At 37.7% G+C, this 24552-nt stretch overlaps 1 protein-coding gene and 1 pseudogene across 1 annotated transcript in view; both read left to right on the top strand.

The window, feature by feature from the left end:
• LOC121436922 (coagulation factor VIII-like) overlaps positions 1-24552 on the top strand; it is a 145037-nt gene that overhangs the window by 27759 nt on the left and 92726 nt on the right. Inside the window, exons 5-13 of the mRNA XM_041636819.1 lie at positions 5833-5901; positions 8215-8331; positions 9319-9540; positions 10361-10616; positions 11237-11408; positions 12642-12735; positions 14376-14590; positions 16612-16762; positions 22938-23147. Coding sequence (XP_041492753.1) covers positions 5833-5901; positions 8215-8331; positions 9319-9540; positions 10361-10616; positions 11237-11408; positions 12642-12735; positions 14376-14590; positions 16612-16762; positions 22938-23147 — 1506 coding nt within the window. The remainder of the gene's footprint in view (positions 1-5832; positions 5902-8214; positions 8332-9318; positions 9541-10360; positions 10617-11236; positions 11409-12641; positions 12736-14375; positions 14591-16611; positions 16763-22937; positions 23148-24552) is intronic.
• On the top strand, positions 744-1697 carry LOC121436923 (annotated as a pseudogene).

The following is a 24552-nucleotide window of genomic DNA, read 5'->3' as shown; positions in this document are numbered from 1 at the left end:
GAGAGATGACTCGGAGTTTGCTGTTTTTGCAGAGGACCTGAGTTTGGTTCCCAGCTCATAAACCTGTGGAATCTCTTGCTCTAGAGGTATTCAGTGACCTCTTCTGGATTTCATGGGGACCTGCATTACATATAGCCACACAAGTACACATAATTAAAAAATGAAATCTTTAAATAATAAGAAAAACAGTAAATATTGAGGATGTGAGAAATTTTAAACATAAAATTGCTTTAGAAGATGGTTCGGTGGTTCCTCAAATTTTTATAAACAGAATTAACTTATAATCTAATAATTTCTAAATATAAGCACAAAAAAGCCCAGAAAAACAGATATTAAAAAAAACATGTATATAAATGGCCATGGCAGAGCTAATCACAGAAGCTAACTAGAATGGGCAATAAACTGATTAAAAAAAAAAAGAAGGAAGGAAGGAAGGGAGAGAGGACGGGAGGGAGGGAAGGAGGGAAGGAAAAAAAGTCTCTCAACTAGCAATAGAAAGGTACTTCTCAATCTGAAATCTTAAGACAAAACCCTCCAGGTTAAACCAGTAGTGATGGTATATGTCTATAATCCCAGAATTCAGGAGTTGGAGGCAGGAAAATCAGGAATTGATGGCATCCTTGTTACATAGCAAATTGAAGGCCAGCATGAGATACTTGAGCCTTATCTCAAAAATAAAATTTTAGAAGATCAACAAGGGTTCACCAGAGGAAAGCGAGTCTCTTTCTGTTCCCAGCGCAGCAATGGCTCGTGGTCCCAAGAAACATCTGAAGCGTGTAGCAACTCCAAAGCATTGGATTCTGGATAAACTAACTGGCCTGTTTGCGCCTCTTCTGTCCACTGGCCCTCACAAGCTGAGAGAACGTCTGCCTCTGATCATTTTCCTGAGGAACAGGCTTAAGTATGCCCTGATTGGCGATGAAGTGAAAAAGATCTGCATGCAGTGCTTCATTAAGATTGATGGCAAACTCAGGACAGATATGACCTACCCTGCTGGGTTTATGGATGTCATCAGCATTGACAAGACTGGAGAGAACTTCCGTCTGATCTACGACACCAAGGGTCACTTTGCTGTTCATCGTATTACACCTGAAGAGGCCAAGTATAAGTTGTGCAAAGTGAGAAAGATCTTTGTGGGCACAAAAGGAATCCCACATCTGGTGACCCATGATGCTTGCACTATTCGCTACCCTGATCCCCTCATCAAGGTGAATGACACCATTCAGACTGATTTGGATATGGGCAAAATAACCGACTTCATCAAGTTTGACACTGGTAACTTGTGTATGGTGACTGGGGTGCTAACTTGGGAAGAATTGGTGTGATCACCAACAGAGAGAGACATCCCGGCCCTTTTTTTTTTTTTTTTTGGTTTTTCGAGACAGGGTTTCTCTGTGGCTTTGGAGCCTGTCCTGGAACTAGCTCTTGTAGACCAGGCTGGTCTCGAACTCACAGAGGTCCGCCTGTCTCTGCCTCCCGAGTGCTGGGATTAAAGGCGTGCGCCACCATCGCCCCATAATCCCGGCTCTTTTGATGTGGTCTATGTGAAAGATGCCAATGGCAACAGTTTTGCGACCCGGCTTTCCAACATTTTTGTTATTGGCAAGGGCAACAAACCATGGATTTCTCTCCCCCTAGGAAAAGGAATTGCTGAAGAGAGAGACAAGAGGCTAGCGACCAAACAGAGCAGTGGGTGAGACGATCTCTAAGAGACATGCTGGAGACCTATTTGTATTCTTGCTTACAAGCCTTTCTAGGCAACCGTGCTAGATTAAAAACAGCATGATGAAAACAAAACAAAACAAAAAAGATCAAAAGATCCTACGGTTAATCTCACAGTGATGAAAAACTAAGTGCTTTCACACTAAGACTTGGAACAAGACTCTTGAACTACTTTTATTTGATATAGCATTGACAATCTTGCCTATGATAATATAAGATTAAAAAGCATAGATTGCATTATTATTGTCCCTATTTACATAAAACATAATTGATTATGTATAAAAATCCCAGAGAACTTTTAAATAAAATTCCTATAAATAACAAAGTTGGAGAGGCTTGCAGAACTCGAGATTAACAGATAAAAATCAGTTGTACTCCACATACCATCAAAGAATAATTAGAAATACATTTTTTACTATGATTGATTTTACTGAGCTATACATTTTTCTATGCTCCCCTCCCTTTCTCTCCCCTCCCCTTTTATCCTCTCCTCTTGTCAGAAGTTCTGTCCTGCCTGGTCCTGCAGCCCTTCAGTACCAAAGAAACACACACAGGCCTACATTAATTATAAACTGATTGGCAAATAGCTCAGGCTTCTTATTAACTTTTACATCTTAAATTAGCCCACAATCCTTGTATGTGATAGCCATGTGGCTCAGTACCTTTTATCAATGAGGCATTCTCATCTTGCTTCCTTTGCATCAGGATGATGATTGCAGACTGAAGCTTTCCTCTTCCTACAATTCTGTTCTGGTCACTCCACCTCTACTTCCTGCCTGGCTACTGGCCAATCAGCATTTTATTAAACAACTGATAAACCTTTACAGGGTGCAAGACCATTGTCTCACAGCACTCTTCTATGGTCCCCATGCTCCCAATTTACTTAGAAGATCTTGTCTTTTTCTACTTCCCATGTGCATTATTAGATCCGTGCATGTCTCTCTTAGGGCCCTCGTTGTTGTCTAGGTTCTCTGTGATTGTGAATTATAGGCTGGTAGAAATACATTTTTAAATGCATTTAAAACACATTTTTAAACAAAATATGTACCATTGCTTGCAAAATTAAAACTACAAAATGTAGGTGAAAGAAATCAAAGAAGACTTAAGTGGAGAAATACACTAAGGTCATAGATGTGCTAATTAGTTTTTTGTCAGCTTGATGTGAAGTAGTCCTATGAGAAAGGGAACCTCATTTGAGAAAATGCCTTCTTAAGGTTGGCCTGTAGGGCATTTTCTTTTTTTTTCTTTTTTAACTTTTTTTTTATTGAGAAAAGGAGAAAAAAAAACAAGTTTCCACCTCCTACCAGCCTCCCCTTTCCCTCCCCCTCCTCCCAACCTTCTCCCCCTCCTCCCACCCTCCCCCCCCTCCCCCCACTCCTCTCCCCCTCCCTCTCCAGTACAAAGAGCAGTCAGGGTTCCCTGCCCTGTGGTAAGTCCTAGGTCCTCCCCCCTCCGTCCATATCTAGGAAGGTGAACATCCAAACTGGCTAGGCTCCCACAAAGCCAGCACATTACATAGGATCAAAACCCCATGCCATTGTCCTTGGCTTCTCATCAGCCCTCATTGTTCGCCATGGAGAACTTGGGGGAAAAGGAGGATTGGGATAAAGGAAGGTTGGATAGGGGAGCACGGAAGCACAATTCTTAGTTAAGGGAGCCACCTTAGGGTTGGCAAGAGACTTGAACCTAGAGTGGCTCCCAGGAGCCCATGGTGATGTCCCAGTTAGTTCCTTGGGCAGCTGAGGATAGGGAACCTGAAATGATCCTATCCTATAGCAATACTGACGAATATCTTGCATATCATCATAGAACCTTCATCTGGTGATGGATGGAGATAGAGACAGAGACCCACACTGGAGCACTGGACTGAGCTCCCAAGGTCCCAATGAGGGCATTTTCTTAATGATTGTTATGAGAGAACACAGTTAACTGTGAGTGGTACCATCACTAGCAAGTAGTCCTGGGTGCTATGGAAAAGCAGGCTGGACAAAGTAAGGTTGGAGAGCAAGCCAGTAAGCAGTGTTCTTCCATGCTTCCTGCTTCGGTTTCTGTATCAAGGTTTCCACCTTGAGTTCCTGCCCCGACTTTCTTCAATGATGGACTACAACTGTAAGCTGAACACCCTAATTTACTTTTAGTGTTTATCACAACAATAGAAAGCAAACTGTAACAGTGGGCTACAAGATTCAACACAGTAAAGATATCTGTTCCCACCAATGTACACATTTAATGTAATACCAGTCAGACTTCAAGTATAGCCTTTGTTGATGTACACAAATTTAATCTAAAATTTCTGTAGAAGGTCAGTTGCTAAATTAAACATATTTTACAAAAGAATAGAATTTATTAATTACTCTACCCTAATTTATAGCTTACTATACAGTTGAACTATTATTACACATTCCTCAGAAGTTAATGAAACAGGATAGACAGGCCAGTAGATCCACAAAAGTCTGATTTGGTGTAAATACAATCAATGGAGAAAGGGCAATTTCTTCTACAAATGGTGTTAGAATAACTGGGCATTCATATGCAAAAATGAATCACAACCTAAATTATACTCCTTATAAAATAGTAACTCAAAACAGATTAAAGTCTTAAAATGTAATATGTAATAACTTAAAATTTTTAGGAAACCTAATAGGAAGTATCATTGTTGGGGAAAAGAGAAAGGTCTAAGATTGGCTCCAAAAGCTATTAAAAGTCACACTAAAAAGAAAACATGAAAGTGGAAGAGGGACTTGTTGGAAGGAAAGCAAACAGAGAATGAGATGAGGGAGTGGTGGTTAAAAATAACTAATATTCATATACATGTATGAAACTGCCAACAAATTGAAAAAATGTGAGTGTATAAACTGGACTGTGTCAAAATAAATAACTTTGTGAAATATACTGTTAAGAGAATGAGGGAGAAAGACAGGCACAGTGACACATCTGTACCCATGTACAAATGTATACACACACATACACAAACATATATTGAAGCCAGGCAGTGGTGGCGCACGCCTTTAATCCCAGCACTCGGGAGGCAAAGGCAGGTGAATCTCTGTGAGTTCAACACCAGCCTGGTCTACAGAGTGAGTTCCAGGATAGGCTCTAAAGCTACACAGAGAAACCCTGCCTCGAACCCTTCCCCCCCAAAAAAGCTATATTGATAAATCTTTAAAATATAAGTTTAGTTATTTTTTTACCCATAACTTTTATTCATTTGCAATTACATAAGTATAAAGTTACTAGAGAAATAGAAGATTCCTACATTAATTGTCCAGATACACATGTCATTAACAAATTTTCTGCTGTGAAATCTATCTATCTATCTATCTATCTATCTATCTATCTATCTATCTATCTATCTATATTTCCATGTGTTTTATTTGGGCTTGTATTTTTGTATTTTAAATTCCATTTTCGAGGAATTCAGGTTTTTTTTTAATTTTACAAAAGTAATGATTTAGAAGAAATTGGAAATTTGCATAAATACTTGTTAAGTTTCAAGCCCAGGACAAATGGCTGAGGTACGTACCTATTTAACATATCAAGCAGGACCTGGCCTCCAGGTTTTCCCAGCATCTCTCAGTCTCTACCTTTTACAAGGTATGGCTTGCATACCCTACCCTTTACCCTAAATTCTCCAGGCCAGGGTCTGGGCTGCCCTTCCCCAAGAGGCACTTTCCAATATAATCCAGACATTTTGGTTACTTGCCCCTTTTGGACCTTTAGTCTCCTGGCTGCTGCATCTGGTTCTCCTCCCGCCTCTATCACGTGGTTCATCTCAGTTTGGTCATGTCCATTAATGACTCAGATGTCCCTGCCTCTGAGGCCTATGCTCTCCCACATGTCTATAATAAACTTTCTTCTCCAACATACACAGGAATATTCATGTTTTTTCCTTTCCTTTCCTTTTGTTTTTCATTTAATAACCATATTTTTTCATTTTAGAAACATCATTTTAAAAGACCGTACACCAAAGAACATTACAGAAAAGTTAACCTTAGTCAAAGGACTTCATTTTTTATGCTCAAATGGTTTGTTATGAAATGGCTCCTCCTTGTGGCAATTTTCAACAAAGGCATTTTAAATGGACGATAAATACTCTCACTTCTTTTTCAGGAAGTCTGTCGAAAGAAAGAACACAGATGTTGCACCAATTTGTACTACTTTTTGCTGTGTTTGATGAAGGTTAGTGAGCTTCAGTCAGATATTTGAATTCCTAAAAGAAGTCAAATATGTAACCAGTACATTTATCCTATGTTGGAGAATGTGGGCTGCATATGTTCAGAAAAGATATTGATTATAGGAAGACCACAAAGTGTATTACTGTTCAGGAGTGTAGGAAATGGGGGAACAGGAATGGCTCTAAGACAAAAATGCAACCTAAGTTCAAATTGCATCTATGAAGTAAAACATAGAGCAGCCTGGGTTTAGGTAATAAATACTTTTTTCTCTACTTCTTAAATATCTTCTGAAGCATTAATCTAATTAATCTTATTAATAAAAAATCAGGAGTCAAATATTGGGGTAAGAACCTGAAAGATCAGAGAACAGGGAGCAACCACCATTGCTTACTGTTGTAATGAGAGCCGCTTGTTTTTTCCCTACTGCTCAGCCCTGAAATAATCACACAGAAACTATATTATTTAAAACACTGCTTGGCCAATGACTCTAGTGTATTTCTGGCTAACTCATATCTTAAACTAACCCATCTCCATTAATCTGTGTATTGCCATGTGGCTGTGGCTTACCAGGCAAGGTTCCATCTGGTGTCTGTCTCCAGCAGGGCTACATGGCTTCTTTCTGACTCTGCCCTTCTTTCTCCCAGCGTTCAGTTTAGTTTTTCCCACCTAGCTAAGTTCTGCACTGCCATAGGTCCAAAGCAGTTCCTTTATTCATTAATGGTAATCACAGCATACAGAGGAGAATCCCACATCAGCTTCCTACCTTTTCTGTAATTCCATCCAAAAAAGGGCTGAGATCCTCTTTCAGCCCACAGTATTACTTCTTATCTCCTCTCTGTCTACAGTTATCCAAACCTCTGTGGTCAGTTAGTAGCATGCTCCACCCTCTGACAACAAGTAAGCTTTATTTGTCAGAATACAATCAAAACATCACACAACATTGTATTGTTACTGTAATTCATATTTAATAACTGTTTTGTTGTATATAGTTTTATTATATTAAGGTTAAAACTTCCCTTTTTAATTAGACAAAAAGGAGGAAATGCTGTGGTACAATCTTCTTCTACACTATGAATATGTATTACTCTCAATGTTTAATAAAAAGCTGACAGACCAGTAGCTGGGCTGGAAGTTAGGTAGGAAAGCAAAACTGAGAATGATGAGAAGGAGAAAAGAGTCGGGAGAGATTCTAGCCAGCTGCCCAGCAAGCAACACATGATAGAGACCAGGTAAAGCTATGTTGGCAATACATAGATTAATAGAAATGAGCTAATTTAAATGTAAAAGTTAGCTAGTAACAAACCTGAGCTATCAGCCAAGCATTTACAGTTCATATTCAAACTTTGTATCGGTTATTTGGGATCAGGCATTCAGGACAGAAAATATCCATTTACAATCTTCATTTAAAATCTTCCGTTACATTTTAATTTTTTATTTGTATGACTTTGGAGAGAGGGTGTCCATGCTGTGGTGCTTGAATGCAAGTCAAAGGATAACTTGTGGAAATCAGTTTTCTCAGTCTACCATGTGGGTTCCCATCAGGTCACCAGGCTTAGAGGCGGGGCACCTTTATCCACTGAGAATTCTTGCTAGCCCCTATCTTCTTTTGATAAGTATCTATTGCTAAGTGCACAACATTGGGCAAATTACTTACCTCTCTCTCTGCCTCATTTTCCTCACATCTAAAATTGAAATAATAGTATTTTTCATAGAATTGCTGTAAGAATTAATTGATTTCACTTAAGTAATGTAGAACACTGTGTGGCAGAATAGGTATATAATCCTCTACCCTCTTATCCACTTGCGCTGTAGGCCATGTCATCTTTATCCTAACTAGTCTCTCTTTTTTTGTTTTTCACATTTTATTTTTAATAAAACAGCCCAAGTAATTTTCAGTGCTTCAACTTTTGTTAGTTTTGGAGAGGAGGTTGAGAAGCCTTCAAGTTACTGGGGTTTTCTTGCTATGAAATGGAATGAAGCAATTTATGATAGAGCAAGGAGTGACAACCCTTTTAAATCTATCATCTAACTTGCAAAATGAAATTCTTGTGGTTGAAACTAAGCAATATTATTCCTTCTCCTGGTTATCACTTGCCATTACTCTCCCCACTATCATAATGGAAAATATAGGGAAAGGTAATTGCTTTCAAAAATGTACTTTCCTTCTCAGTGACTCTGAGTTTGTGTGTACTCTGCTGACAAAAATTCAGAGTGTGAATTGTCTTTGTAACAAAGGGGGAAAAGAAAGAAGGTAAGGGGGTCTGTAATTCTTGAAATAGAGTTCAGCTGACCTTATTTCCCACCCCCTTCTCACCAGGAAAGAGCTGGCATTCAGAAACAAAGGACTCCTTCACACAGCCCATGGATTCCACATCTACTGGAGCCTGGCCTAAAATGCACACAGTCAATGGATATATAAACAGGTCTCTGCCAGGTATGTACATGACTGTTCAACAGTCCTCAGGGTTTTGAGAATTCAAAACCATAACTCTTTTATACAGCTTTCAGAGAGTTTTGCATCCAAGTAAAAAACCCAATAAATTCTAGACTCTTTTTTTGTTGTTTCTTTGTTTAAATGTAGCAGCAGATTCCTCCTTATGTCACCCCAAAATTAGGGCCCTTTTCTTTTGCTTAGAGGACTTTCAGAATGAACAAACGTTTAAGAGGAGCTGGAAATATGAAAACAATATCTAAAGATAATAAAAAATAATCCCAAAGGAGAAAAAACCAATTAGAACAAATAGATGTTCACAAAATTAGCAATATGATTGTCAAAATACAAATAACGACAAGTAGATAGGGAAAATCTCCAATAAAGTAAAATCAAAAGAGTTTAAAAGATTGAAAATACACTTTAAAATACACAATAAAAACAGAAATATTAAGAAATAAAAGATATGAGTATTCAGAAATAAAACCACTATTAGTATGAACAAAACTCCACACAAAATGATCATTGTGGCAATTCGTAGTGCATAGATGCTTAAAGCTTTTCCTGGAAGAAATTGTTCATATATGAAAGAAGAGGAACTAGACTGACAATATATTAGAGCAGTATCTTTAAAAAGAGATCTAAGGGAAAGATTATTTTCAAGCTAGAATTAAGATGATGAATCAGCTTTGGTAAATAATAGAAAATGTTATCCAACCATGGTAGGCCTTAGCAACCACTGAATATGTACTACAGCAAAACTAAAGAGTAAATTAAAGAAACATGTTCATGTTATGTATGACAGTATGACAGTCACTCATGGCTTTGGCAAAAGCTGTTGTTTGATAGTGTCATAACTAACTTCCTTGGTAACTTTGTTAATGTAGCAGTAAAATTTGTAGGGTCATTTTACCCATCCTATTCTAGCAAGTACTTTCAGTTTCAAGTTCCCTATTTCTTTGCCACAGCTGCCTAATTTCCATTTTACAGGTCTGATTGGATGCCATAAGAAATCAGTCTACTGGCACGTGATTGGAATGGGCACCACCCCTGAAGTGCACTCCATATTCCTTGAAGGTCACACGTTTCTCGTGAGGAATCACCGTCAGGCTTCCTTGGAAATATCACCAATAACTTTTCTTACTGCTCAAACACTCTTGATAGATCTTGGAGAGTTCCTGCTATTTTGTCATATCTCTTCCCATAAACATGGTACTACTATTTTGGATCTTAAAAAACAAGTATTATAAAATATTCTGTTTTAATCTTAATGAAATTTCCTGGGCAGTGTACAGTGCAGAAATACCATTATAGAGTTAGGATTATGTTAGACTTTAACTGAAATCTTCTAGTGTAAAGATTTTTATCTTGAGTATATAAGGACTTTACTGTTAGTATTGTGTAGTTAAATATCTGCAACAGAAGGAAGAGACATAGTTTAGGAATGAATGAGATAGGAAAATGAAGGTTTCTCAGCCTGACCCCATTAACTAGGATTCAGTACTATGGGAAGAGATTTAGAAATGTTTCCATGAGAAATATAGGGAAATGGGGTATCACATGAAGTTTTCAAGGACTGTTTGATGGAGGTTTTGAAAAGGCACTAAGATCCTGTATGAACAAATGTGCCTACAGTATCAATTCCTGGTCATATGATGTTGTAGGTAGTTGTGCAGATTCACATAGAATAATTCTTTTGCTTCCATTTTCTTCTTGTGTATTAACTTTATTTATTTTTTGGTCTTGGATCAACCTAGTAACTCTTTCTTAGTTATGTCCATTTAAGGCTTAATCTGTTATATTGCCAGAACAGAATATCAGAAATCGAGTAATTCGTAATAAAGTTATTGTCTCACTCAGTTCAAGAGGCCAGAAAGTCAAATATCAAGATACTGTCATTTAATGGGGGCTTTATTTCTGTGTTATAGTACAGGAAAATGATACATATGGAAGAGGGGTAAAAGAGAAAAAAAAGATACAGGGAGGAAGGAGAGAAGCAATGTCCTGAATTGTTTGGGTTGTCTGACTGCAGATGGCATGGAAGCTTATGTCAAAGTAGATAGCTGCCCTGAGGAACCCCAATGGAAAAAGAAAAATAATGAAGAAATTGAAGATTATGATGATGATCTTGATTCAGAAATGGACATGTTCATATTAGATGATGACAACTCTCCTTTTATCCAAATTCGCTCGGTTGCCAAGAAGTACCCTAAAACTTGGATACATTATATTTCTGCTGAGGAGGAAGACTGGGACTATGCTCCTTCACTTCTCACCTCAGATGATGGGTAAGCGCCTTTGGACTCTTGTTACTACCCTCCCTTATACTCAAATTCTTCTTACTTATTCAAACCAATGAATCCTTAAGCCATATTTAAGAGTTAGTATGTCATGGGATCAAATGGTAAGGATGTTTTGCTAACCACCATTTCATCACTGTGGCAAAATACTGAAATTAACAACTTTTAAGTGGGAAAAGTTTGTTTTGACTCACAGATTTGACTCATAGAATTTTGTTTTGGGCTTGTGACAGCACAGAAATTAATAATAAAGTGCACAGTGGACCTTTCCTGTTCCATACACAGCTGTCAAAAAACAAAGAGTAGATAAAGGGGGCCTGAGGTTCCAATATCATCCATTCAAGGGCATACCCCCAATGACTAAGTTCTCACTAGGCTCCAACTACTAAAGGTTCTATCACCTCCCACTAGCTTCATATCCTGGTGTCTAAGCCTTTAATACATGCACCTTCTGTGAAGATTCATAGAACATTAGGTATTAGCATAGGTAAGCCTAAGACTATTTATAATTATCTCGCTCTTTGCTTTGAGTAAATCATATGAGAATTGGATTTTGGGCTATCTAATATTTTTTTGTTCTTACCCCTCACCTTTTGCCTCCTGTACAGAAGTTATAAAAGCCAGTATTTGAGCAGTGGTCCTCATCGGATTGGTAGGAAATACAAAAAAGTCAGATTTATAGCGTACACAGATGAAACCTTTAAGACTCGTGAAACTATCCAGCAAGAATCAGGAATCTTGGGACCTTTACTTTATGGGGAAGTTGGAGACACTTTGTTGGTAAGTCAAGGGAAAATATGAGATTGCTTCAGAAAAAAAGAGAAGTCTTAACGTGTTAATTTCAGTGGTTAAGAACACTTGTTATTCTTGCAGAGGAACTGGGTTGGACTCTCAGCACTCATGTGGAAACTCACAACAATCTGTAACTCTAGTTCGAGGGAATCCAAAGCTCTCTGCTGACCTCCATAGGTACTGGGCATAATATCATACACCTACACACATACAGGCAACACACTCATATACATAAATAAAATCTTTTTTTAAAAAAAAGAAAAGTCTAGGAGGATTTAAGTTTCTGTGATTCTTCAAAATTCAGTCTTATCTTCTTTTTTGCACGTTAATATAAATGTATTTCATTTTTATTAGATTTTAAAAAATACCAATCCAAATTCCCACTCTCCCCTCCTCCCAATTCCTCCACACCCCCTCCCATCCCACTCCCCTCCAATCCTAAGGGAGGATAAGGCACTTTGCTTTGTGGAAGGTCCAAGGCCCTCCCTACTACATCTAGGCTAAGCAAGGTATACATCCAAAGAGAATAGGTTCCTAAAAAGCCAGTACATGCAGTAGAGATAAATCCTAGTGCCACTGCCAATGGCCCCTCAGTCTGCCCCAGCCATACAGCTGTCAACCACATTCAGAGGAACTAGATTGGTCCTATGCTTGTCCATTTCCAGTCCTGGACAGAATATTTTAAAAATTATGAATGTTACACAAACAAAATATACTCATATATAGTAAGTATATGGAATAAAATATAATGTGACCAATCACACTCTCAACTTCTTTTAATTACTTACTATTTAGACCGATACATACAGTGTCACCTGCCACCATTGCTTGAGGCTATTTATTGTCCTCCTTGTTATACCTGCTTATTAAGTGATAAATCTTATAACCTGGACCACCGTCTCCTTCTCCAGTGTTAAGGAAATAAGTGCCAAGAATTCAGAAAGTCTGAGGAAAAGTAATGTCCTTAGAAGACACCAAATTTCACTTCATGTGGGAGATTCAATTACTGAAGTCATTGAAATTCAAAAGGGTCATGACAAAACTAAGTAGCTACCTAAGCTTCTTTTTCATGAAAGGAATGAATATATTGAATTTTGTTAATGGATCAGACTTCTGTAATGTAAATATAAGAAGCTTTTGATTTTCCAGAACTAGGCCACAGTTTTCCTGTTGATCCTAGTCATTTTAGGACTTGATCTCATATCTCATCTATACTTTCAGATTATATTTAAGAATCAAGCAAGCAGACCATATAACATTTACCCTCAAGGGATCACTGATGTCAGCCCTCTACACTCAAGGAGATTGCCAAGAGGTAAGTAGTATCTCAGTTTATAAGTCTTTTTTGATGTAGATACACTTGAGGTACAACTTCAGCTGTTGACACACAAACTTTACAATAATTTTACATAAGTCTTCTTTGTTTTCTGTAAACAATTATTCTAAAGATAATAAATACAAAAATAGTACTTGTATCATTTTAATAATGCAAGGTCATTTTATCGATATATTTGCCATAGAAGTAAGTGATATGCTATGGTTATTTTCTTGTCCATATCCCTAATCATTTTATTATTAAAATAAAGTAGATTCTTCTTCTATATGTAAGAATATGCAAATATTATTATTTCTATTTTTTGTAGTAAGAGGTAAACTTATTCAAATTTACATGTTAAAAAAGCATGACATAGGCAAGGGAGAGATGCCTGCCCCCCAACCACCCAAACCCCACCGCTACTCTACCCACCTTCCTCTTGAGGTCTGTGGCTGATGAGAGAGCAGGCCAGAGGTCATGAGAGCAGGAGATCTAGTCCTGCCCCTCACTAGCCGCAGCACTTGGGAGTGGCCCCTGCACCTCAACTGGGCAACACAGTAGAGCTGGCCCTCGTGGTATAGGTGTGGGTGAACCAGTGCTGAAGGTGTCAGAGCTGGAAAACCTGTCCTGTCCCTTGCTGACTGTTGCATGTGATGAACTTACTAGGGCAGTGCTGGAGAGCTCACCCTGGTGGTGAGAATGGGGGAAAACTGGCAAGCTGACCAACGCTGCAACCACCTAGGCCCAAAACCAGGGCTATGAGTTGGCCCACCCCAACATCCACCCCATCTATGATCTTCTGGAGACCCAATGCAGGATCTCCATGACACAGGGCAACAACCAGATATCCAAGAGGAGTCCCCGTGAGGGCCCAGTATTGATGGTGTTGTAGAAACCAGAGATTTTGAACCAGACCAATAACTCATTGCAGTGAATACTTGCAAGCAAAGATGTATCGACTAAAGGGTATAATGTGTCACATTACAGCTTCCATGACAAGATTTTCCTTTTTTCTTTTCTTTTACTTTATATTAGTTTGAGAGGGAGGTTGCAAGGGTAGAGGGTGGATACAAAGGGATGGGAAGATGAATGGGATCAAGATGCATGATATAAGAACCACAAAGAACCAATAAAATGTTTTTATGGATTAGTAGTTCCCTTGAAATAAAAACATGATTATTGTTAAAGGGGAAACATTAGTTACACTGAACTTGATAGACTTTATTTGAGAAAAGTAATAATTCTTGAATTTTGGACAACAAATGTTTTAGAATGTTCCACCTCACCACACTTACACAGAGACTGTATTTACAGACGGAACAGAAAATGACATAAAAATAACCTGATTAAATGTAACTAGCAGTTGTCTTATATGATGGTTTCACAGCTTCAGCCTTAAAGGGCCTGGAGGTTCAGCTGTTATGATTTGCTAAGACTCAGCTACATGTTTCATGAGTATACTTCCAAGTTAGGTTAAAATTGTTTATATACCAAGTTGGGTTGCATTTTCTATGCATAGGAACCTTTAATACAAAGTTGAAACATGTATAGAAACAGATTTAGGCCAAATTTAATACAACATTGCTAAATATATAGCTCATTATACTCAATTGATCTATTTCTGCTTTGGGTATGGGTAGGCATAAAGCATGTGAAAGATTTTCCAATTCGTCCAGGAGAGATATTTAAGTATAAATGGACAGTTACTGTAGAAGATGGACCAACTAAATCAGATCCACGGTGCCTGACCCGCTATTATTCAAGTTTCATTAACCCTGAGAGAGATCTAGCTTCAGGACTCATTGGCCCTCTTCTCATCTGCTACAAAGAATCTGTAGATCAAAGAGGAAACCAGGTGAGATCTTTCCTTACCAAGTATTAAGTTTGAAACTAAAAGTGGAATAAAATGCCTATGAACTTATAGATATTGCTTATACTCTTTTAATATAGGTACCTCTATAATCTGTAGAAAATATAATCCAATAAAAGTGATTAAACTGAGTTCTACTTAGCTTTTATTAAATTTGAGTTTTCCAAGAAACTTGCCTCTGGATAAACAGAAAAGCCTGGACCATAGATTCTTTCTATAATACTCAGTCCCAATTTGGGGTTTTGCTTTCCTCCAAGGTTCTTGCCCATTTTTACCTGTCCAATTGCCACCTACATTTAAATGACTAATTTTATTTGAGACAGAGTTCCAGGTGTCCCAGGCTGACCTCAAACTCCTTACATAGTTGAATATGGTCGTTGACTTCTGGTCCTCCTACATATACATTTTGAATAATGGGATTTATAGGTACGTGTCAGTTTATGCCCAGTTTATGCAGTACTGTATTTCAGACCTATGACTTTGCATATGCTAAGCAAACTGAAATGCATCTACCAACTAAAATACTTTCCAGAACAATATAATTTTTTCAACCTACAAATTTATATCTACAGCCTATGTTTCTTTCCTGGATATCTCATTATGAATTAATCAAAAACACCTTAAAATTAGCCTTGTAGGTGATACATGCCTCCAGTCTCAGTACGGGGAGACTGAGTTAGGTGAATTTTGACTTTAAGGCCAGCTTGGAATACATAGAAAGTTCTAGGCCAGCTTCTCCCATGAGGAAAAACTCTGTGAGAAAACAAAAGCAATGCATATGTAGCATCTACAACACTATGTGACATTTAGTAATGGGCCAATATTTGTTGAGGAAAATATAAAATTATTTTGATTATGGTTAGATTTAGAATATTTCTGCTGCTTTAGAAAATTATCTGAGCTGGGAAGTGGTGGCACACACCTTTAATCCCAACACTTAGGAGGTGGATTTCTGAGAGTTTGAGGCCAGCCTGGTCTACAGAGTGATTTCCAGGAAGCCACGACTGTTATACAGAGAAGTACTGTCTGAAAAAAAAAAAGAAAGTTGTCTAAGTAAGAAAAACTTAGTTCTTTTATAAAATCTAATTTCTTGACTCCAGAAGAACTCATTGCTATATTTTGAGGCTTGACGGTGCGCTTATTTAGGCTATTTAGGATGCATAAATCCCTACTCATTGGAAGGGATTTCATAGGTTTAATGATCAAAGGACTTGAATACAGGTATAACATATGGTATACAAATTCAGAGTAGTGGGACTTTGAACTTAATATTTGGATATGACCAAATATCTTTCCTGAGAATGTTTCCTAATTATACTTTTTCTACCAGCTTTTGGAAGGTGACGGGAATATATATTCTCCAATTTCCTCTTCAGCATTTTGACTTTTCAACTATAGGTTATACAAAATGAAATTTACACATATGAGGTTTAGATATAAAATTTTATACTCAATTAGCAGGTTACTAACTCATGAATTTGGCTTACAATACAAAGTACTATTCTAAGATACTGGGTTCTTTAGAACAAAATCTTTATGGTATTAGTATTATTCAGTGTTCATCCTATCATATATAAATTCCTTTTTGTTTTATTTATTTTTAGTTTACTATAAGCTGGTAGCCTTATGTAAAGTTAGTTATAAAATAGAAACTTAGAAATTGTATTGATTTTATTTTACTTGGATGACTTATCTTTAAGATCTATATTTCTCTACATTAAACATGGAAAAAATGAGGCTATAAACTGTACCAGTATATGATCTTGGGTCCAGGAAGAATGAAATTTACTACATCAAACTACCTTCCTGCCTTAAAGTTACATTAGTTCAAAACATATACTCATCACTCAAATGCTCATCTCTGTTCCAAGACATGCCATAATAGCGACTGTTCAGAGGAAGTGAATTGAACCAAAGGGTTAGTATATGCCTCCATCCTGGTTGCTAGCTCCTACCTACAATATGAGTGGCATTTACTTCTCCCTTTTAATATATGTTATTAACAGATGATGTCAGACAAGAGAAATGTTATCCTGTTTTCTCTATTTGATGAGAATCAAAGCTGGTACCTCACAGAGAACATGCAACGCTTCCTCCCCAATGCATCTGATACACAGCCCCAGGACCCTGAGTTCCAGACCTCCAACATCATGCACAGTGAGTAAAGAATCACTTGTAGCTGGGTGGTGGTGGAACATGCCTTTAATCCCATCACTCAGTAGGCAAATCTCTGTGAGTTCAAGACCAGGCTGGTCTATGACCAGGCTGGTCTACAGAGTGAGTTCCAGGACAGCTAGGGCTGTTACATAGAGAAACCCTTTCTCAAACAAACAAACAAATAAAAAAGAATCATCTTATTTAATGCACATCTGGTAAAGGGAAATAGATGGCCCCAACTGATGTCTAGATAATATGTGTTATGTATATACTATAAATAAATATGTAACTGTGACTTATATAATGCATATTTTAAAAACCCACCAACGACTTTTCCTTTCAATGTTTATTTGGCTACCCTGTCCTTTTAATTTGTATTTTATCTTCTATATTACTCATTTTTGCCAACCATTCCATACCAAGATAACTCATTTCAGATTATTTTCTTATTATATAACCATATCCTACATACATAGTAGCCTTTCTAAAATGTTAGATTTATCTCCTCATTGTCTAAGATCAAAGTGTCAGAAGACTTAGTTTCTTCTTCAATCTATCTTTAGCTTTTAGATCTTGCTTGATCTGTATGTACTCTTGCATGATCTTTTCTTTGTACCTGTCTGTAGACCAAGTTTCTGTCCCACTTGGTCCTGCAGTCATTCAGTCCCAAAGAAACACATAGAGGCTTATATTAATTATAAACTGTTTGGCCTATTAGCTCAGGCTTATTACTAACTAGCCCTTGCAATGTAAATTAACCCATAATTCTTGTCTATGTTCAGCCACCTGACTCGGTACCTTTTTTCACTAAGGCATGCTCACCTTGCCTGCTCTGCATCTGCCTGGTGACTGCCTTTCTGCCTTTCCTCTTCCCAGAATTCTCCTAGTCTGGTTGCCCTGCCTATACATCCTGCCTGGCTCCTGGCCAATCAGCGGTTTTTTAAACCAATACAAGTGACAATCTTTAGAGTGTACAAGAGCATTATCCCACAGCACCTGTCTTTCTGTATTGTAATAATCAATTATAAAGAATTTAAGTTCTGGGGCTGGAGAGATGGCTCAGAGGTTAAGAGCACTGGCTGCTCTTCTAGAGGTTCTGAGTTCAATTCCCAGCAACCATTTGGTGGCTCACAACCACCTATAATGAAATTTGGTGTCCTCTTCTGGTCTGGAGGCATACGTACAGGCAGAACACTGCATAATAAATAAATAAATAAATAAATAAATAAATAAATAAATAAATAAATAAATGAATGAATGAATGAATAAATAAATAAATAAATAAATAAATAAGTAAATCTTAAAATAAAATTTAAAAAAAGGAATTTAGGATCTACACTAATAACCTTATTTTAACTAATTTTCTCCTTAAAGATCCATTTCCAAAAACAGCCACATTTGGACGTATTGGAGTTTCAAGCATCAACAAGAAAATTTGGGGAACACAATTCAGTATATAAATTATTTATATGTATTGTTTATATATAAACACAGATCTGAGTAGCCAAAACATAGTAAAAGTTTAATCTTACTGAACTACTAGGAAAGGATTCTATCAGTAAGAGAGATAATATGACATGCCTATCAAACTGCAAAACTAGGAGACCATTATTGCTAGTGGGTATGGGTAAAAAGAGACTGTCATATATTACTAGTAGAAAACACTAATTGTTCTTTTGAAGACTACCTCATATATTAAAAATTTAAATATATGTTTTTGAAATCCTGATTCTCACTTGGATGGAATAAGCATATATCACCCTGTCTATTTCATATAATATAACTAAAGTACCTAACCAAATCATGGAAAAGCTGCCTAAGAACAGAACCTTGAAAAGTTATGTTGTAAGTTATACTCACCTTCCAGGATATGCCTTCTATCAGAATTCTATGCCCCTTAGCTCATAGTATTGGTCCTCAGCTTCAAGTCAACCTAAGCCTCATATTTAATTTTAATTTCTGGTAATAGTTGCCTATTATATTCCCAAGCCATAGTACTTTATTCTCCCTTCTTCTAAAACTTTTGGTGTTTATAATCCCTTCAATTGCATTTATATTTTTTCATATACTCAAAGACATGGGTTGTTTTGTAAAGAATCTGATTCATAATATTTAACTCAACACATATTTTTTCTTCCTCTTCACTCTAAGGTGGTCATGATTTTGTTGTTGATTTTCCCCACCTGACAGAATATTGCATTTTATTTTTTCCTTAATGTAGTGTATACTAGGTATATATGATTTTATATTTCTATCCATCACTTCTCCATTTCCTACTATAGCTTATTTCAAATACTAGGGTAAGCACATGTCTGGACAATGAAAGCATATTATTTTTTTTTTCACGGAGTCTACAATAGGTGAATCTAAAGAAGCTAAGTAAGAAGGGGAACCCAAGGAAAAGCATATAGTTATCCTCTGGGCTAAGGGAAGTAGACAAAATTGCCGGGGAGAAAATTGAGATCTTGGGGTGGGGTGGGTTGGGGGTAAGGGGAGATGGGGAGAGAAAAGTTAGAAGGGAAGGAGGTCGGGCCTTGGGAAAGCAGGAGGATTGGGATAAAGGAAGGTTGGACAGGGGAGCACGGAACCACAATTCTTAGTTAAGGGAACCACTTTAGGGTTGGCAAGAGACCTGACCCTAGAGGGGCTCCCAGGTGCCCAAGCTGAGGTCCCCAGTTAGTTCCTTGGGCAGTTGAGAATAGGGAACCTGAAATGACCCTATCCTTGAGCAATACTGACGAATATCTTGCATATCATCATAGAACCTTCATCTGGTGATGGATGGAGATAGAGACAGAGACCCACACTGGAGCACTGGACTGAGCTCCCAAAGTCCCAATGAGGAGCAGAAGAAAGCATATTATTTTAATAGAGACAATATTTAAAGTAAGAGAGAGATTGTTACTTAGAATCTTAAAAAAGTGAAACAGGTGTATTAGTCAGAGTTCTCTGGAGTAGCAGAACTTATAGAATATATATATCCTTGGGAGCTGTGAAGAAATATAATTGTGTGATTTCAGACTCCTACTCTGTATATTGTTATGACATCTTCAGCAGGCTAATGTAGTAGTAACATTCCCCCACCACCAGTTGTACATAGTTCACAAGGACCTTTATTAATCCATGTGAAAGCTACTTTTGCTAGTGATGTGAAATGTATTTTTCCAAATATTTCTCCAAATTTCAATTTTTTTAGATTCTGTGAAGCCATCTCTCTCTTGCTTTAAACATTGTGTCTATTAAAATAATATACTTTCACTGCCCAGACAGGTACTTCTTACCCTAGTGTTTGAAACAAGCTGTAGTAGGAAATGGAGAAGCAATGGATAGAAAAATAAAATCATAGATACCTAGTTTGTATTACACTAAGAAAACAATAAAATGCAACGGACAGTTGTATTTTTCATAATCATTTACCAACTAGCTCATTATTTTACTTATTTTCTGAGATACTGCCCTTTTAATATGTATTTAATTTCTACTTATATTTATGTCAGTTTCTAAACTCTATATTTAATTTGATATATTTGCTTACATTAATAATGCATTTAAGGGAGATGGAAAGATGGATATTCTAGTTTTATATTGTGTCTATGATAAAACAATCTGACCAAAAGAAATTTGGAGAGGAAAGGGTTTATTTGGCTTACACTTCCAGACCATAGTCCACCACTGATGGAAGTAAAGGCAGGAAACCTGGAGACCGAAATCATGGAGTGAAGCATGATTAAAAACTCAGGGAGAGAAATTGGGGTTCAACCTGAAGATTTGAAAAGCAAAACAGCCAGATATTGGCTCTTACTTTGACTCAGTCTGAAATGATGATCCTGCCTCCAGGAAGCTCAGAATAAGACTGAGAGCTGTCTCCGCTCATTTTATAATCCTCTCTAGGGTTAGGGATTAAAGGTGTGATTAATGGGATTAAAGGCATGCACTGCCTAGTTTCTATGGCAAACTAGTGTGTCTACTGGGATTAAAGGTGTATATCACCACTGCCTGCTCTGTAAGGCTGATCAGTTGGGCTCTTTTACTCTCTGATCTTCAGGCAAGCTTTATTTATTAAAATACAAATAGAGTGCCACTACAATAGAGGAACATTGGTTGCTGACTCCCTCTCTGACTCATACATAGCTAGCTTTTTATATCTCCTATGATGGCCTGCTTGAGGAATCACACTGTCTACAGTGGAATGACTGTCCTACATAAATTAATAATCAAAACAATTCCTCTCAGATGTATCCACCATATTAGCCATGGTTCTCTAAGAGAACAGAATTTATTGAGTGAACCTATAAATAGAAAGGGGATTTATTAGAATGGCTTACAGGCTGTGGTCCAGCTAGTCCAACAATGACTGTCTATCAAGGGAAGTTCAAAGAATCTGGTAGATGTTCAGTCCATAAGGTTAGAAGTCTCATCTTATCTTTTATAGCAGGATTAATAAAAACTCAGAGACTGTTATTGGGGTTCAACCTGAAGATCCAAAAAGCAAAGCAGCCAGCCACTGGCTCTTACCTCAACTTCACTCTGAAATGGCGATCCTTCTTCCAATAATCTCAGAATGAGATTGAGACTGAGAGCTTTCTCTCCCATTTTATAATCCTCTCTAGTTATGTGATTAAAGGCATACACACCTGGGATTAAAACATGTACTGCCCAGTTTCTACGGCAAGTAGTGTGGCTACCGGGATTAAAGGTGTGTTACCACTGCCTGGTTTGTAAGGCTGATCAGTGGGGCTCTTTTACTCTCTGATCTTCAGGCAAGCTTTATTTATTAAAAGATGATTGAAATGCCACTACAGCCTTCAGTATACATCAGAATCCCAAAAAGGTAGGCTCTAATAGCAGTGAAGAAATTGACTTGCCAAAGAGGCAAAGAAAGAGGGCTTCCTTTTTCCATTTCCTTTATATAGGCTGACAGCAGAAGGTGTGACCCAGATTAAAGGTAAATCTTCACATTTCAAAAGCTACAGATTAAAGGTTTATCTTCCCATCTCAGAAGATCTGACCTAAAAGTGGGTCTTCCGAGTTCAAATAATTTAAGAAAATGTTTTCACAGGTGAACTCAGCCACTTGGGTTTTAGTGTAATCAAGTTGACAACCAAGAATAGCCATCATGCTCGCAAACCAACCTGATCCAGGCAATTCCTCAGTTGAGGATTCTCTTCTTGGATGACTATAGACTTTGTCAGATTGACAATTAAAGCTAGCAAGAACAATTGCTCAGCAGTTAAGTTGATGTTCTGCTTTCAGAGAACCTGAGAGTTTAGTTCCAGCATCCCATTTGGGCAGCTCACAATTGCCTGTAATTCTAGCTCCAGGGTATCTGACATCCTCTTCAAGCAGCTGCACTCATGTACACACTGCACATACACACATCCCACACAAACATACTGAAAAATAAAAATCTTTAAAAGTGATACATTTAAATTTTATTTTGTGTTTATGTGTGTATGAGAGAAAAGAAAGAGAGAAAGAATAGAGACAGGGAGAATGAATGTGTGCTGGTATGATGATTGCACAGTACATTTGTGGAGGTCTGAGAACAATTCTCTAGAGTTGGCTCTTTACTCATAGTAATTATTTTCCACTTGAGAATAGGTTAGAGACATCATGCCCAATTGTTTTTAATAACTCATCATGTATTTCATTTGAATAAAGATGTGTGTTGTCTTAGATAAGCAATATCATGAAATTCTGAACACTTCACAGTGATACAATATATAGTGGTGTCTATATTCTAGTTGTGTCTGCCACTGCATTTTCTCCATGTGGTACAGAAATTTCGAACAAGTATTTAGTCTTTTGTTTCTTTGGATCTGAAGCATTATACAATGCTAACACTGATCATTTGTTTTGGGTTTATCTATGTAAGTTACTCTTTTTTCCATTGCAACTAATAATTTGTAGGAAAAATGCTTCGAGATTTTACAAATACCTTGTCCCTCATCAAACTTCCCAAAGTGTATATCCAAATCTCTCTTTATGTGTCTCCTTACTTTAGGATTGGAGTTGGGTGATTAAATATTAATAGTCTACCTGATTTATAACTGTTCTCTGTGGTAAGCTGATGAGCATAATATATGATAATTTTCTAATTGTATCCTAACAATCATAATCCAAAATAATAAATTCATGATACAACTGAATCCCTTGTTGTACATTGCTTTTGTAGGCATCAATGGCTATGTTTTTGGTAGCTTGCAGTTGAAAGTTTGTCTGCATGAGGTGGCCTATTGGTACATTCTCAGTGTTGGAGCACAGACAGACTTCTTATCTATCTTCTTCTCTGGATATACCTTCAAACACAAAACGGTCTATGAAGATACACTTACCCTGTTCCCATTCTCAGGAGAAACTGTCTTTATGTCGATGGAAAACCCAGGTCAGCTATTTATATTATCATTTCAGTAACCACTGTGAGTGTTTCATTGTTTGTTTGCCTGGTACCTTGTATTTGGACAGACAGTAAATATTTCAAGTGAATTTGATATGTGGCTTTTGTAATAGGAAAGTATTTTAATGAGGAACAAAGAGCGTAGAATTTGGTTGAGATATAAATAATAAAGATATAAATACATCATGAACATAAATATTTCTTCTACATTTTACTAGTATATTTATAAATAATTCTGCCATTTGTACCTTTGTATATAATCCTTATGTATAATACTTTCAAATGTATGTTTCATTTATTTTTTAAAAATATTTATTAAGGATATTCTTTTTTTATTATTAAAAATTTCCGCCTTCTCCCCACCTCCCTTTTCCCTCCCCCTCCCCTCCCCCTCCCTCTCCAGTCCGAAGAGCAGTCAGGGTTTCCTGCCCTGTGGGAAGTCCAAGGTCCTCCCCCCTCCATGCAGGTCTAGGAAGGTGAGCATCTAAACAGACTAGGCTCCCTCAAAGCCAGTACATGCAGTAGGATCAAAACCCAGTGCCATTGTCCTTGGCTTCTCAGTCAGCCCTCATTGTCCGCCATGTTCAGAGAGTCCGGTTTGATCCCATGCTTTTTCAGTTCCAGTCAAGCTGGCCTTGGTGAGCTCCCATTAGATCAGCCCCACCGTCTCAGTGGGTGGGCACACCCTGGCAGTCCTGACTTCTTTGCTCATGTTCTCCCTCCTTCAGTTCCTCATTTGGGCCTTGGGAGCTCAGTCCGGTGCTCCAATGTGGGTCTCTGTCTCTATCTCCATTCATCGCCAGATGAAGGTTCTATGGTGATATGCAAGATATTCATTAGTGTGGCTATAGGAAAGGGCCATTTCAGGCTCCCTCTCCTCAGCTGCCCAAGAAACTAGCTGGGGACATCTCCTTGGACACCTGGGAACCCCTCTAGAGTCAAGTCTCTTGCCAACCCTAAAATGGCTCCCTTAATTAAGATATCTTCTTCCCTGCTCCCATATCTACCCTTCCTCCATCACAACCATCCCGTTCCCCCAGGGTGTACCAATCCTCCTCTCCTCACTTTTCTCTCCCAATCTCCCCATCTTCCCTTACCCCCACCCCCAAGATCCCAATTTTGCCTGGCAATCTAGTCTACTTCCAATATCCAGGATGATAACTATATGTTTTTCTTTGGGTTCACCTTCTTATTTAGCTTCTCTTATGTCTAGAATCCACTTATGAGTGAGTACATACCAAATTCGTCTTTTTGGGTCTGGGTTACCTCGCTCAGAATAGTGTTTTCTATTTCCATCCATTTACATGCAAAGTTCAAGATGTCATTGTTTTTTACCGCTGAGTAGTACTCTAATGTGTATATATTCCACACTTTATCCATTCTTCCATTGAAA

The sequence above is a fragment of the Microtus oregoni genome, unplaced genomic scaffold (genome assembly GCF_018167655.1).
Source record: "Microtus oregoni isolate MIOR12 unplaced genomic scaffold, Mior012 000050F_007, whole genome shotgun sequence".
Classification (NCBI taxonomy): Eukaryota; Metazoa; Chordata; class Mammalia; order Rodentia; family Cricetidae; genus Microtus; species Microtus oregoni.
The sequence above is the reverse complement of the archived record's forward strand: the minus strand, read 5'-3'. Positions and strand labels throughout refer to the sequence as shown.